We start from the raw sequence: 16,445 nt of genomic DNA, 5'->3' as shown, positions 1-16,445 counted from the left end.
GCGCACGTCAAGCACTTCCCGTAAAGTCAGCTGGTCGTGACGTCGAAAAATGATTTAGGAACTGCTTTGACCACGTTTTGTCGAGCCTTCGGAAGCTGTCCACGTTTATGAATCGTGTGGATTGCACCACATTCACATTAGCGTGTGGGAAAGCTAAGGTCTGAAACTCAGTTCTTATTCTCAGTTCTGTCTGAATATTGCGTAACCGTAATCGTGTTAAGGGTTGATCAAAGATCAGTTATTAGAGTATTTGTCCTTTTCCCCCCCGCACCACATATGATGGCTGGAGAAGAGACCTTGGCTCTGGTGGTAATACGAAGCTAGTTCAACATAACCGCGCATATTTTGGGATACCCTAATACTGGCGATCAGGATAAGCGGTCACAAGAAGTTAACCCATGGTCTCCCATGCGCGTTCACATGAAAGCGCTGGTGATCAGTGTCTGACCAGTCTAAGAGTGGCGTTTTACAGATCAGAGCCCTTTAAGTGCCATCTACACTTCATCACAGACATTATCAGATGATGATAAAAGCTGATAAAAGCTTAAATATCTATAAAGAACAAAAGAACTTATAAAAGCAAAATCCAACACTGTTACATGCAGTTAATGATGCGTAAAATCGCCGAGTGCGGCTGTTCATTTCTAGGCTGTACATTAGAGCTTTAAAGCTTTAACCTGGATCCATTTAAACATTAAAATGTACTGTCCCAATAAGAGAGACGCTTTAGTTTGTCGCAGATCAAAGTGAATAATTTGACTGATTTAACAGGTATTCTTGACGTGTGTTCTGTGTTTCCAACAGTTACTTTGCAGCAGATTGGAATAAAGTAGAACAACATTTTACATATTTTGTGCATCACCAAATGAATGCACGCACATGCTCGTCAAAATGGGATTAAGGGGTCTGAGAGTAAAGTTTAAATATAAAAACAGAATTCAAGCGCAGGCTTAGTCTATAACAAATTTGATATGCGTATGCGGTCCTGTATCCTGTTGTAGGATCATATATTAATGCTTCTAAGACAATAAAACTGCTGTGCAATTGTTTGCTGCCAACAGACAAAAATAAAGGAAAAAATTGCATGTAATAATTTATATTTATTGCTGATGCTAACTGCGGTAACACAAAACTTTAGACTCAACTGAAAACATTTAGACCCTCCTACTCTCCAGGAATGGGATGCCTTTTTAGAATTAATAGGTTAGTAGATGGTGATTTCATATACCATCCACGATTTTATCAAAAAAATAAGGTCTTTTTGAATTTGATGGCAGCAAAATGTCTCAGAGAACTGGGATGGGGCCATGTTTACCACTGTGTAGCATCCCATCTTCTTGTAAATCTCAGGGAGCTGAGGAGACCAACTGTTGTGCTTTTTGGAGAGGAACGTTATCCCATTCTTGTTTGATACAGGACTCTACAGTCCGGGGTCTTCTTTGTTGTATTTTTCGTTTCATGATGCCTCAAATATTTATAGATGCAACATGTGGCTTAGTACTTGCTCAAATATGCAAGGCCTGAAGCCTGAAAAAGATCATCCCTGATGGGAGCATATGGCCTTTTTAAATACAGTGCTGCCTGTGGCCCAAACATTTTCAACCTTGTGCCATGTGGATGGAAATTTCTCCAGAAAGATGACTGTATTCAAGTCTTCACATTTTCACATAGAGTAACATTATTTACAGAATAATGTTTTTTCACAATTTGTTGACACAGATTTTTTTTTTGTTTGTTTGCTCTTTCTGTACTTCAGAGAAACTGTGCCTCTGTAAGATGTTCTTTTATATTCAATAATGTTACTGACCAATTGCAAGATGTTCTTCCAGCTGCTTCTTTTAAGTACTGCTCACTTTTCCAGCCTTTTGTTGCTCCCACTCCAACTTTTTTGAGATGTATGACTGCCATCAAATGCAAAATGAGATAATACGTTTCACGAAATACTAAAATATCTCATTTTAAAGATTTGATGTGTTTTCTGTGGTCTACTATGAATAAAATGTGAGTTTAGGAGATTTACAAATCATTGCATTTCATTTTTCTTTACATTTTACACAGCTTCCTAACAGTCACATACAGCTAAAGAGGGTATTGTGAAACAAGGACGAAACTGCTTGGGTTTAGGGTGAGATAATGTAGAAGAAAAGATGGTTCTGCTGAAGGTATAAACTTGTAGTTATAGCCTATGTCAGTATCTCAGCTGCTCTGTGGACCAGCTAAGGTCAACATTATTCTGCTGCAGTAAATCTATTTTACATTAGGGTCATTTGATGGTTTCAAGGCCAAAGAATTGTAATAGTGAGCTGGATGGCCAGCTGGAACTCTATTTCCATGTTTAGTAATGTTCTGGTCAGACAGTTAGAAGCTTTCTTTCTTCCTTTCTTAAGCAAGTGGTATACATACAGTGCACAGAGACATAATTCTGAAGCCTGTTGTTTGATTGTGCATTACACCACCAGATGGAGCCATTTACTGTGTTCCTATTTAAGCTTATGGTTTTTGAGAAAAGCGTTTAAAATTCTCATACTTACATAGTATGTTAAAATGTAGATATTGGATACATTATATTTAGCTTTGTAAGCCTCTTTGAATAACGACTAAAGCTTAAATCATATCAAGACTTGTTATTTATTGAATTTACCAGGATTTATAAAATGTAATTAGACCTACTTATGACACCAATATCAGAGTAAAAGTGATACAAAAAAAATATTTTGCTTCTTCGTTGGATAAATAATAATGTTTGATCAAGGTTTTGTGAATTCATTTTGTGAAAAATGTATTTTTGTGCCTTTTCCTGCGTTAAATTACATCACCTTGTGGCCAGAAATTTGGAGTTGTTTAAAGGCATTTTGGAAAGAATCCAGTCAATAACCATATTTTGTATTGTCCTGAGGAAGATAAAGGTAAAACATTGGTGTATTAAATATAATTATGTGGTTTTTCAAATTCTAAAAAGGGACACTGAGTACAATGAGATCTAATCCATCTCACGCAGGTTTGATCCCTATGACAAATGCAGGGCTATATTCTGGCTAGACGGATATTATTCTGGCCACAAAAGCACAAAAACAATCACAAAGTTGTCTTTCGCAATAGCGTCCAAGATTAAAACTGCCAACAACATGTTTTTTGCACTGAAATAGCTAAGTATTAGTGATCTGGTCCTGTGGGTCTGAAGGAAAGATATCATCGGTTAAGGGAACTTTGGGACAGATGTGAGTGCTCTTTGGTAATCAATATGTCTGTGCTTTGACATGCAGAGAAAAAACATTCGGGCAACTTTGAATCGGCTTACTGTAAATCTCAATCTTGGATTCAATTGGCCTTTTAGTTTCATGAAAGCAGTCAACTGAGAACTTCAGAGAAAGGGACACAATAGTAGGGTTGCGGTGCCACAACCTCTTATTACACCTAAAAATGCCCTTTTTGTGAGCGAAGCGGTGCAAAGAACACATGAACTGTGGTCGTATAGCCCAATGAGTCATCTGTCAGCCTGTTTTGAGCACATGGTTTATTTTTTGTCGAGCGACACCTCAAATGCATCCGTCAGAAGGTACAGTAGACACCAAGACACCAGAAAACATGGAGGTACTCTAAAAAAAGACAACACTGTAAACATCTGTCTCATTACAGTACAGTCCTTGTGAATGACCGTGCCCTTAACACTAACAAGCTCATGACCTTTAAATATTTTGACATGCACGCCCAGATTAACATTCCCACTGGGCTAAAGGTGACCCAGATTCGTTCCCTTTTCTGTATAATGTTAGCGATATTTTTGACATACTATGACTCTGTGTTTGTTAATGAAGAACATATAATTATAAACAAAATAATGAATATTTTAAATTTTGGCTCAGGTCAAAGTTAGATAATAAAACAGACAGACAGTAATTGATTATCCAGATTACTCGAATATTTGGGAGTAGCTGTATAACTACTTACTTGTGTGCTTGTATTCTCGAAATAAAATACATACCCAAGTTCAGTGAAATGCAAACTTTCTCAGCCTTGGCTTGCTTTCCCACTTTCTAAATCATATAAACAGAGTAAGCGAAACAGGTTTCTGGGCTCTTGGCGGCTAGTTTTTTGGATCTGTAAAAAAGCATTTTCCACTGTCCAGCTATAGATTTAATTTGAGTGAGACCTTTCTTGTAACATTTTTACTTCTTTTCCACAAATGAGGTGTCTAACCTTGAACTGGTTTAACGCACTTCACCAAGAAAAAGACTAGTAGTGTCACCACAAAATTGCTAGGCCAAGTGTTATAACCACTGAAGTCAGTGGCTATGGGAGAGGCTACTGCAAGAGATATAATTTGCAGATGGCTTCCAGCAGATTTTCTCCACCGAGATTTTTCTTCTCATGGAAATTTTCCCTACTTTTGCTGCATAATGCTACGTGATCTGCATTACATTAGATTCTCAAACCCATCCAACTGTGTGATAGTTCTCAAAAGACACCAAGAGAGACTAACCCAGTACAAGGATAGTTTGTGGAAATCGTGTACTAGCGAACAGAAATTGTTCTGAGGACTTAAAAATTGTAGTTAAATTGGTATTATGAAGTGTACTTATGTTTTATCAAACAGGACTCGACAGTCAGAGTAGCTGTGTGAGACTGCACAAGCAAGGTCAACAGTAAAATGTTGATGATGATGCTAATTATTGATATCTACAATATTTATGATGTTTACTGTCTTTGGCTACCTAGTGAGGATGTTAACAGTTTCAAAAGCACAAAGTACAAGTGAGATTGAGGTGGGCAGGACTGATTTTAGTTTACAGTTACTTAGTCATAAAATAACATTGAATGAATTAAAATTTTTACTGCATGGCAGTCCTTTATGGATTATCAACGTGATAATCCATCAAGAGATTTGCTAAACTCATAAACCCACATTTTCTTCACAATAGAACATAGAGAACATAGCAAAGGTTTAGACTGAGGCATATTTAATATTTCATGAAAAAATAGCAATAACCCATCTCCAAAAAACTTGGGATAAACCAACAATAAGCTGAAAAGTTAGTGCTACTAAGAAAAGAAAGCCCTGGAGAATAACTTTTCAATGAAATAGTTTATAAATGCCATCAGGTGTCATGGTCCTGAGTTTTGACCGTGTTTTGAGTTTTTGTGCTTCGTGCTTCCCTGTGAAGTCCGTCTTGTCTCCATGTTTAGTTGCCTGTTTCCCCAGTCATGTCTCTGTGTGGTTTCTCTCTCTTTCTGTGCCTTGCTCTCGCTTTCGCCCTTTCCATCCCTCGCTCTTTCAGCCTTGTCCTTCCTGCTCTTATCTCTGTCTCCTCCCTCTGTTCCCTGTATTTAGTCAGTCTACATCTCAGTGTGTTTCTCATGTTTTCTGATTTATTCTGACAGTCTCTTGTCCTATGTGTATGTTGTTCGATATTGCTTCCACTGTCTTGTCAGTTAGATTATGTCCAGCCGTGTTTCCCGGGTGTTTCCTCTCTGCCCTGATTCCCTCTGTTATACATATACATATACATAAATCTGTGTGCAAGGAACAAGTTAAAAAAGTTTTTTTTTTTAAAAAAACCCCGCATCACATTAGAAGCAACCAGGATTCTTTAATGGAAATCACTGCATGAGTTCAGGAATGCTTCCAGAAATCACTGTCTGTGAACACAGTTCAATGTGCCATCCAGAAATCGAGAATAAAGCTCTAGTATGCAAAGAAGCCGCCATGATGTAGAAATGCATTTGTCTTGTCTTGGCCAAATGAACTAAAGCACAGTGGAAAACTGTTCTGTCATCGGATGAACTAAAATTTAAATTGTGAAACCCTGCATTCTTTGGATTTAAGAGGAGAGACCATCCATGTTGTTATCAACGTTCAGTTAAAAAGCATGCATCTCTGATGGCATGAGGGTGCATCAGCACCTTTAGAGTTGGCAGCTTGCACATCTAGAAAGGCACCATCAATGTGTATATACTGTATATTTATTATCTCACTGTTATTGCCTGTTTATGCCCTGTCGTTATCTTCAACGTCATGCTGCTCTGTTGTATGTTAAGTGCCCTTTGGGGATAAATAAAGTCTTTCTGATTCTGATTCTGATTCTGAATCCTGAAAGGCATTTACGGGCTTTAGAGTAATCTAAACTCCCATCCAGATCATGTTTTTCAGGGAGACTAAGCCTAAACTGTATACAGTACTGCATCTATTACAACAGCATAGCTTAATAGCTATGCTTAACCTGACCTGCCTACAAATCAGACCTTTCACCAATCAAAAACATTTGATGCATCATAAAGTGAAAAATATCGCAAAGAAGACGCAGGATTGTTAGGCAACTAGAATCCTTTTTGCTGCCATCAAATTAAAAATCATCCAATATTTTTCTCATAAGAGAACAACATTTTTTTAAATATATTTTCTATATTCTGCTATGAGTAAATCATTGGTTTATATTTCTAAATTATTGTATTCTGTTTCTATTTACATTTTACAGCATCCTAATAGTCACATACAGCTAAAGAGAGTACTGTGAAAAGAGACTAGGCAAAACTGATTTGGGAATCGTGGTTGTAAATCAGCTCCAGGTTTTAATCCTGCACAGTCGATAGTACTTTGTTCCTCGTTGCTCTTCGTTTGCATTCAGTGTTTTGTCTTAGTACCTTAAAATCAAAACATTTGTCTTCATTGCTGACTGTTGCTGACTTAGAGTTCATAAAAGTGTAATCATTTACACCAAATCCCACCCATCCCCATTAAACAATGGATGTACTTTGGCCTAAAGTAAGCAATGAAAAAGCTCTCTGTCCTTTACTGGATCTTTTTTGCTTTTGGCCTCACTCATGTCTGAAGCTTAATTGGATACTCCAATTGCTAACTGAAACCATCTCTACACACAAGTCTTTATGTTCAAGGGAGGATTGATTGTATCGGACAGGCAGCATATTGTGCTCATATGTAACTGATACAGAAGAGGTGAAAGGGCAATGTGGTTTTCAAAAGCCTTCTCATCAACAAAATACTCCCAAATGCAAGTGGATGAAATACAAAGTTTCCTTTTTTGACCTCTTCTACATACTCCTAACTCCCTAATTACTTTATATTTTTGTGGAAGTCATTCATTAAGCTCACTGTTTGCTTACTCTGCAACTAGAAAGCCTAGTTTATAATGGGTTCATAGAAATGCATGTTTAGCTTCACCAGAGTCTTTGCCTCTGCAGTCAGTTGGACAAAATCTTAGCAAAGCGAACAGTTCGCAGGTTGAATTTCCTGCCGAGGCCTTACATGTATATATAGCCAATAATATAGTCCACGACACAAGACGATGTGTTGCAATTGGATAATGAGTGGGTGGCTCAGAAGGAGCAAAAGGAGAGAAAGACACTGTAATTACATAAGTTTTCCTTCCCAGTGGGACACGAGATCATAGTGATCTAAACTGCTCTATGCACCCAACCGCTTGTTAACCAAAAACCATCTAACATTTTAATTGTCCCAAAAGAATGGGGTCAGAACTTTGATGTGATCCTTTGATTTTTTTTTTCTTCCTGCTACCTTTTGGCCATGTTTTCTACTGTCACACCATACCAACAACATGGTTTGTTGATGTTTACTTCCCTGTATGCAGAGTCTCATGATTAACTTTCGTCATGTTTTTAAAGCAGAAACCCAACATAATGATCAACACTTATGAGGTGATATTAAAGTTCTCTGGCAGATCTTTAAATGGAGACGTAAGAGCTTCTTATGAGCTTCTTTAAGCTCATAATGCTTATGATGCACAACAATGCTTAACAATATCCCTGCCTTGAACCTTAATCTCAGATTACAATGTTATAGGCCTCTTGCCATTAGGTGTGGCCTTTAAGTCCAGGCTCACTATGGCTTTCCATGCTGTGTTTAAAGGATCATGTCAGCTTTATACATAAGACAAGAGGCCAATAAGTAAGAGGCAGCGAAACATACTTGTCCTTTAAAAGATGGATAATAGTCATATGCTGTTGAGAAAGAGTTGCGTGGTGATGAAATTCTGATAATTTTGTTTTGGATGGTGGTGAGGGATGACAGCCTGAGCTGGTTTTACAGCTAAGACTGAGCTTTTGTTATTATAAACTATCCTCACTTTTTAAAATAATAGGCAGCATTACAGTTAATAACAGCCAAATCGAGTTTCTTACATTTTAAATCATTTTAAATATAGTGTATCATCTTGACAAGTCTCTGTCACTTATATTGTCTATGACTATGGCAAACATCACTGAATTCCACGCCTCATTCAATTAAAGAATGCTGTGTATGGAAAACAGCTGTACTCAAGATGCTTTTTTTCTTTTTTCCATTGTTATTGAACATCTATATGTGAAGTCCTTGAACAGAAAAGAAACGTCAAAGGATGTGTTTGCATTATTTATTTATTTTTATATAAATTTACATGTGCAAAAGTCTTGAAACTGCAGAAAATATTTAACTATATATGGTTATCACTAAATACCACTTCATTGCAATTCATTTACAATTAATATTGCTGTGAGACAATTTAGTGTCAGCACAAACTGTACTCACTCAAACATTTCAAATGTGTTTACAGTACAATAAGTCATCCTTTTTTGTACACGCTACATACAGGTTTTGCTTTAATGGGATAGAAAGTTTAACATCCAATTCAAATATATGCCTTGTAGGACTCAGTTTGAATGTAAAAGTGCGAAAAAGGAAATCTTTATTCATAGCCAGTTTGAAATTCTGATTCAGCACATACAGTATTAGCTCTGAACTGATAAATACCAGTTTGTGCTTCAAAATAATATTGTTGTGTGTGTATAAGGACCAAAAAATGACACCTGTTAAGAGACATGCTTACGAAGTGGATTTCAAACTCAAGGCCATCAGTCACATTTTGTTTAATGAGCCTTATAATCTGGTGCACTTTATAGTCCAAAAAATAAAGTATTTTATTTCTGAAAATACATATTTTGACCCAAACGTGTATCAGTAGTAAAAGTAATAATTAAGCAGCTGAATTGCTCTTGTCAGTGTCATATTATATGGAATATTACTGGATAATCACTGCTAATGTATTAACAAGTAAAGTTTTTTTCTATCACTTCAATGCAGGACTAATAGTATGAAACTTTATATTCATTATCAAGGTATCAATGTATAATATTTTATAAAAGCACTGTTTTCTTTCAGTGTAAAATCCGAATGGAACCAATAACTGGAGCTGTTGGACAAATGTGAAAGTGAAAATATCTTTCTCTGAAATTTTGTAAAGTAAAGCAGAAGTGGCATAGAAGGAAAAATAAATAAAAAAGAAGTATATCAAATTTTTTCAAGTTACATCACCAAGATATACAATATGGCTTACTGCTATAAATACATGGGTACATGTTAAATAACTTTGACTATAAGAACAGCTCCTTTTCACTTTTTTCTCTAATTTTCCTTGATAAAAGGAAAAATAGATGTCATTTGGTTCACTTAAGGATGTAAAGGAGTGTAAATTTACAGACACTATAGTCCCAATATATGGTTTCAGTTATTTCATTATACTGAATAACAGAAATGTGTATGATAAGAGATTCAAACTGTGTAATAGGTCTATGTAAGAAGTCTAAACTTCTTTAAAGTTTAACATCATTATGATATACATTGTTATGAATATTTTCATATAATTCAACCATTTGTCTTCCTAATTATATTGATCACCACTTTTTTTTCAAAAGGAAGACTCAAGTGTCAATCAAAACAAGCCTCATGAGACTTGTGTCCTAACTCCAATTGGACACATGCATCTCACTGCGTGGTCCAATACCATCCCTCTGACCACAGGTCTTAGTCTGGCACCTGTGGATAGGCTTGTGCATGGATCCTTTCTCACTGCAGAGCCAGTCTCATACCCCAGTGACATTGGCCCAGGCAGGGACAGAGTCTAGGTGAAACATTGCTTTACCCCAGCTGTTAATGGCCAGTGTAATGCAAAGAATGCCAATGATGTTCATGACGAATCCTGTCCTGGCCTGGTGGGAAAAAAAGGAATGCAGTCATTTCTAGATGTACTTTAATGTTAAGATCTGTATTTGTTGCTGAAAGTTACATAATACGATCACTATCCCTAAAGTCGTGAAGTATTTGAGGAAGACCTACAGTATGTAGATTGGAATATTTCTTTAAATGTACTGGGTGCTATCATTATAGTGAATAAATCTTCTGTTAACTGTCAGATCTTCTTAAGTTTATTTTTTAACCCATGGAAGTGTTTTGGATGTGCACACTCTTTTGTATTCTATCACTTTAATCCACAACAATAATTTGATTGGAAAGTGTTAAACTTGTTTAACATTCTTGGAAAGTCAATGGCAGGGCACCTTGAGACACAAATTCTACATAACAAACTCATAAGATTTGAAATCATATCAGCTTGCACAGAAAATGTGCTTAATCTGACTCATTAAAATGCCTTATAACCATAAAAGGTGTGACGGAAAAGGACAGATATTTTAAATAGATTGCAGATTACACTGGCTACTTGGAGTGACTCATCATGTGCTACAACTTTCCAGTGGTAACATTTACTATTGGAACACACTGGGAAACATTTTGCTTCAGTTCTGCAGCCTGAACACAACTAAAGAATACCTTTAAGTTCAGCTATCGTCAAAATGTGACTGTCACTTAAGAGATTCTGGTCACAGCCGCAAGTTTTTATGAATGTAAATTCTGCAGGCCAAGCAGTTCAACATTGGTCCTAGAGTCACAGCACTGCAACATATAATTTACACGATAAACATACCAAAACCAACGTCGTACTTACCATGTCAGCAACCTTAAGGTATCCATAAGAGAAGACTATGGCATTGGGAGGAGTTGCGACAGGCAGCATGAAGGCAAATGAGGCACTTAGGGTACAAGGAACCATGACGTACAGCGGGTTGATTCCAATGGACTGAGACTGTAATAATCACACACAAGGTTTCAGCAGTCTGACTCACGGATGAATACAGCCTTGATCACAAAATCCTCCACTACTCTTTCTGGCTATTTTTCTGCAACCTTAATCACCAACTCATAACTCAGAATGAAATGTATGCAATTCTGTGTGCAGGGAAAACTCTCATTAGGTGTGTGTAATTAAGATGTAATTCCTGCTGGCCCTGTGCTGAGTCATGATATTTAAAATAGAAACGTACTACATATGTGGAGATAATGGCAGACTTTAAAGTTGCAAAAGACATTACTCAGTGGAATTTGCTTCTGAATTACATATCCTGCAGCACACTAGCTTACAAGTGCACAGTAATTTCTGGTTCTCAAAATAAACAAAGGGTGAAAAGACCTAAACTTTATATTTAGTCTTCGTTAAACTTCAGCTGTATATCAGGTCACCAGGATGACAGTATTTTGTCTTGTCACAGGGTTTCTGCCTAAATCAAATGCTAAAGAGTCTCTTGACAGGATGACACACAAAGTGACATGCCACAAGCCACCGTTGCCACAAAGTGTCCTCACCATGCCTTTAGCTGTTTGTGTGAATCTGACTAAAGTACCTATTCTCCCTTTCTTCACTTTCTGTTTGTATTTTCAAGGGCTAAACACAGAAGGGTTGATCATCCTTGTGCATCTACTTGGCTTTTCCCTCAAGATATCAATAAATGTGAAAACCACTACTTGCGTTTCAGACCTCGTTTTGGCATTCTCTCCAGTGCTCAGCTAGTGGGCACAGAAATGCTATTCTTCAGAAGAAGCAGCAGCGGGGAGGGCACTGTTACAAGGCATTGGACTGAATTGGTGTTTGGCAGGTTATTAATGGGAGAAGGGGCCCACAGAAGGGGGCCAAACATATTCAGCCTGAATGACCAACAAGATGGGTAACCAAACCAAAACGTGGGAAAATGGACCAGCTCTCACTGGGAGTAGTTTCAATGGTGAACTCCAGCTGGGGGAAAGAATTTACGCTAGGAAGCACTTAACCTAACTGAGCTATTGCACCCAAACAGTATTTTCTGTCCTCTCCCACACCACCTATATTTCACTTGCTCTATACTGCTTCACTTGCTTACCATCGAAGCTAAGACGGGTAGGAAGAGCGTTGCAGTGGCTACATTACTGGTGCATTCTGTGAATGTGGCAATCAGCAGGCATAAGACAATGGCAATTGCCCAGGGAGGGATGCTTTGCAGAGGAGCCATCTGATCTCCCATCCATTTTGATAGTCCGGACACCTAAAGACACAACAAAACAAAGTGCACATTTACTTTGAGGAGACTGCGATTCAGGTTTGGTCACAATATATTGTATCCGCTACAATGCAACCGTATGTGCAGAACACCAAAAACATCTGAATCCAGAGATTTACTAATGTGATTTGCATAAAACTTTAAAACTGCATTAGGAGATTAAAGAAGAAAAAAAAAACCATGATGCTGATACCATTAAAAACAGACTAAATAGCTGGTCGATTTGATAAACATCTCTATGAATCCTCATGCCTCTAAAATAAACTAGTAGAATCAGAATCTCAAGACACTGAATGGCTATTGTGAAGTTTTATAATTTCTTGAAAGATTGTTATTGTCCCCACAACCATTGCATTTATCAACTGCCTCTGTAACTTACTTCACTGCCCTTAGCCAGAGCAAACCCTCCTCCAAGAAGAAGCACAATACCCCAAGGTAATTTCTTTTGGGCAGCTTTCCAGCTGAGGAGACGAGGTGTTGAGCCAGCAGTTTGATGAGGTGCTACAGATCAAAGAAACAAATCATCAAAGTTTAATTACAGCATAGCCTACTCTTCTCAAACTTATAAGAATGGGAAACACAACATTCTTCAGAAATGATGGCTCACCTATGTCAAAACTATGAGTCCTAAAAGAACACAAGCGTGGAGGTTTGGAGGGCAGAACAAAGAGAAGGACTGCGACAAAGACTGCCACTGTGGCATCTGATACATACCTGAAGGATGGAGTGAAAGCAAAAATCAAATAATATCCAAGTTTTATAAACTAAATTTATGAATGAATAAAAATTAGGTGTTGAATTGTATGTTTTTCATAAAAATATGTATACAAACTCTGCTTGGGAGTTGAAGATATCTGTTGCCCAGCCACTGACAAAGCCTGGATCCCTTGTGAACCACAGCAACACGAGCAAAATGAAGAGACACAGGACGCTTATCTCTCCAAAAGACATCGGCCCCAGCAGGCGATGCTGTTCACGGATCACATTATATGCAGCAATCTCCTTTTCTGTCTTCACAGCCCCACAGCCCCATGTCTTCTTAAAGCTGGGGGATCACAGGGGAAGAAAGGTCTTTGTGTCACCTCTACACTCACTCACAGTCTTAGTGCGGTAAAAAGTTTCTTGATGGTGATTCAAGTCTCTGTCACTTATAATCAGGCTTTAAGCATTATCAAACTCACTTGAATCCCATGAAGACAAACTGCAGCCAAAGCCATGCCAGTGTGAGCATGATGATCATGTTAGGGAAGGCAAAACCGAACCAGGACGCAAAGTTAATAATGTCCCCATTTTCTGGAAACAATCTAATACAAAAGAAAAAACAAACGAGAGGAATGTATTAATACACATGATTTGAAATATTGGCACAATACTAATAACTGATAAGAGAGGACACTCACTGGTTCATCTGGCCCATGAGCACCAGATTGGGACCAGTTCCTGTCAGTGTGGCTGTTCCTCCGATGCTGGCAGCATAACAAATACACAGGGTCATGCCTTTACACATTCTCCGCCGTTCTGCTGCCTCCTTTTGCCTGACAGCCTCAGTCGTGGCATCTAAGAAAGTCACTACTACTGGGCCTTTAAACAAAGAGAAAGAAATAAAAAGGGGCTACTAGCAGCTTAATAAAAGTCTTTGACGCTGTTGATTTTTATTGATTTTCTGTCCTAGCCAAACATAAAGAAGTTACAAAGGGCTCACCTTGTCCCTCATTCTGTTTCTCTGTTTGTGAATCAGCTTTATTGTCAGTCTCTGATGTTTGGACCTGCTCATCTGAGCTGAAGATTTGAGGCATTTCTGCCTCACTGTTATTTAGCTGTTCCAGCACTGCTTGGACAATTGGCACCATCATAGCTGTGGTAGCGGTGTTACTGATCCACATGGATAAGAACGCTGTTACACCCATGAAGCCCATCATCAGTCTGCCAAGAAGATAAAGGAAAAAAAATCAGAAAGGTGCGCTTCGTGCTCTTGGGACAGAACATGAAGTATGTTAGAGTTTTATGATGGGAGTGAAAGGATTATTTTTTTAATCTACATCGTATCTGTGCTTTTGATGTCATAACAAATCTGAAGGTAATTAACCACTCACAGTGCTGGACGCACACCAACAATGAGCAGCACCCTCAAAGCTATGCGCTTGTGCAGATTCCAGTGCTCCACGGCTACAGCAACCATGAGTCCTCCAACAAACAACATGTTTGTGTCCTTTAGGTACTGCATACACACCTGAGATAAAGGGATCACACTGGATAAGATGTATGCACACATAAATAAGCCTATACACTGTGGCATATTTTTCTTACTTACATCTTTGGACTCCATGATGCCAAATAAAGGGAAAAGGAGAGCTGGAAGCAAAGCAGTTACAGCCAGAGGTAGAACCTCTGTGCACCAGTACACTGCCATCAGGATTATCACATAAGCGCATTCTGCCACCTGCAATAAGAAAAAATGATAACATACAGACAACTGCACAAAACAAAGACATTACATTCAGTCTGTGTCAGAAACTTATCTATGAAAATCTGACTTAAGTTCATAAACAGCTAAGATCAATAATTATGATGCAATTTTAATGAGACACTATGATAGTTCAAAGGGTGAAGATAAGATAATCTGTAGTGTCTCATTATCAGGTTCTACATCTGTCGGGATAATATAAGTGAGATCTAGACAAAACTTGGATTGTCAATGATACTACCTTATTTAGAATTGTTTCATTCCGGTTAAATATCAGCTGCTTGAAAAACCGATTTTTCTTTTTTTAATGCTTCGCATTTAAACCTGTGCCAATGATAACATGCTTGCACCCTGTGATTTTTTGTCTCTGTGACCCACGACGCGTAAAGAGCCCTTTTTACTCTGTGGTCCCACGCTTAAGCTTCGTGCTACCAAAAAGAAGTTAAATTAACAGAACCGGAGAACACACCAGTCAACACTGGACAGCTCTCATGCACCCGCTCCAGGCGCTGTGCACTTGACTGCGCATCAACAGGTGCAAAAGACCTAGTGCAAATTAAAATGCGTGAAAGGTAAAATCTCACTTAATTTTAGTTCATTCAAGTTCTTTTTAAAGTAAGTAACATCTCTCTCATTAAAATTACTTTATTCTTTCATCCTTTCTTATCACTGTGTTTAGTTTTAAGCCAAACGCAGATTAATTACATACCTGTGTCCCGATCACCAAAGGCAGTGGAAGAAGAAGTAACGGAGTTAAGAAGAGGATCACTTCATTCTTGACAGAGTAAAGGGATTTTAAGAATGCCATCTTGAAAGGAAAATGGAGAAAAGCAGACTTTGCACCGTGGATGGCACTTTTGAGGCGCAGAAGAGAGAAGAAGGAGGGGGGGAGTCCCACGCAAATAAAAGAGAGAGAGAGAAACATAATGAGGAGAGAGAGAGCGAGAGAGAGAGAGACCGGGGGGGTGCAAACGCCTAAAGTACTGACCAATTAAAAGTGAAAAAGTTCCTCCACGTAATAAGCACAATATTTTGCATATATTTTTTTTACATTAACCATCTTGAAACCGAGGATTCCCCACAGTAGGTCTATCACCTCTCTTGGGCGGGGGAGAGGGGGGCGAATGCGGTTGGCAGACTTCAGTCTTGCTGTTGCTTAGTGTTGTGCTTAGGCAAGAGACACAACAAATAATGCAACCAAGTATTTTACTTTTCAAGCTAGGCTTTCTTGAAATTCTATAAACGTATATAAGGTTTACTTTTCAAAATGCTAAAAGTACAATTTCTTGGTCACTGTCTAACAAAAGGGGTTTGGAGTTAGTTTTACAAAGGTCAAACAATTGAAAAAAAAAAAACAACCCTTATAACGGTGGCAGTAATCCGCCCAAAATCCCGTTGTATCTTTCTTTAAGACAGCACAATAAAAATTTCACCAAAAACATCACAGAAGCTTTGACTGAACTGAATTCCTTTTTCCTTTTCCCAAACAAATAATACCCATTTTCATGCAATTTTATTTTCTCTAACCCGCCCAGTGAGTTTATTAAACATTAGTCACATTATTTCAAATGATAACTATTTAATTATCTATGATCATAACCACTTATGGAACTAGTGTAGTGGGGGAGCTGGATCATGATTGCATTACAAAATACAGAAGTGAAAATAGTACAAATAAGTACAAACAGTATTTACTGCAGGGATACTGTAATACACTGAAATGTGATGCACAATACGCCTCATTATGCCTCCCTTTTAATGTACTGTA

General features: G+C 38.0%; 1 protein-coding gene across 2 annotated transcripts; it reads right to left on the bottom strand.

Moving 5' to 3' along the window:
* Nucleotides 1–8,410: 8,410 nt before the first annotated feature.
* Nucleotides 8,411–15,546, bottom strand: slc13a5b (solute carrier family 13 member 5b). Of its 2 annotated transcripts, XM_063492932.1 has the most exons (12): nucleotides 15,387–15,546; nucleotides 14,525–14,653; nucleotides 14,307–14,443; nucleotides 13,916–14,136; nucleotides 13,614–13,794; nucleotides 13,395–13,517; nucleotides 13,046–13,258; nucleotides 12,821–12,927; nucleotides 12,593–12,714; nucleotides 12,037–12,198; nucleotides 10,791–10,928; nucleotides 8,411–9,996 (listed from the first exon to the last, which is right to left on the bottom strand). In XM_063492932.1, the coding sequence occupies exons 1-12, from the start codon at nucleotides 15,483–15,485 to the stop codon at nucleotides 9,871–9,873; spliced, it is 1,758 nt and encodes a 585-aa protein (XP_063349002.1). In that variant the 5' UTR covers nucleotides 15,486–15,546; the 3' UTR covers nucleotides 8,411–9,870. The 2 variants fall into 2 exon arrangements, with proteins under 2 accessions (XP_063349002.1, XP_063349001.1); XM_063492931.1 differs by having other exon boundaries at nucleotides 14,307–14,653.
* Between the last annotated feature and the right edge of the window lie 899 nt (nucleotides 15,547–16,445).

This window comes from Pelmatolapia mariae, linkage group LG14 (genome assembly GCF_036321145.2).
Source record: "Pelmatolapia mariae isolate MD_Pm_ZW linkage group LG14, Pm_UMD_F_2, whole genome shotgun sequence".
Taxonomy (NCBI): domain Eukaryota; kingdom Metazoa; phylum Chordata; class Actinopteri; order Cichliformes; family Cichlidae; genus Pelmatolapia; species Pelmatolapia mariae.
The sequence above is the reverse complement of the archived record's forward strand: the minus strand, read 5'-3'. Positions and strand labels throughout refer to the sequence as shown.

Bases quoted from the DNA above. Each gene is read 5' to 3' on its own strand.
- slc13a5b (XM_063492931.1), bottom strand. From the start codon at position 15,485: ATGGCATTCTTAAAATCCCTTTACTCTGTCAAGAATGAAGTGATCCTC. The intron at 13,795-13,915 runs GTGAGCCCTTTG...CTTTGTTTAAAG, and splicing joins GAAACAGAATGAGGGACAAG to GCCCAGTAGTAGTGACTTTC. The intron at 13,518-13,613 runs GTGAGTGTCCTC...CTTTTGTATTAG, and splicing joins CTCATGGGCCAGATGAACCA to ATTGTTTCCAGAAAATGGGG.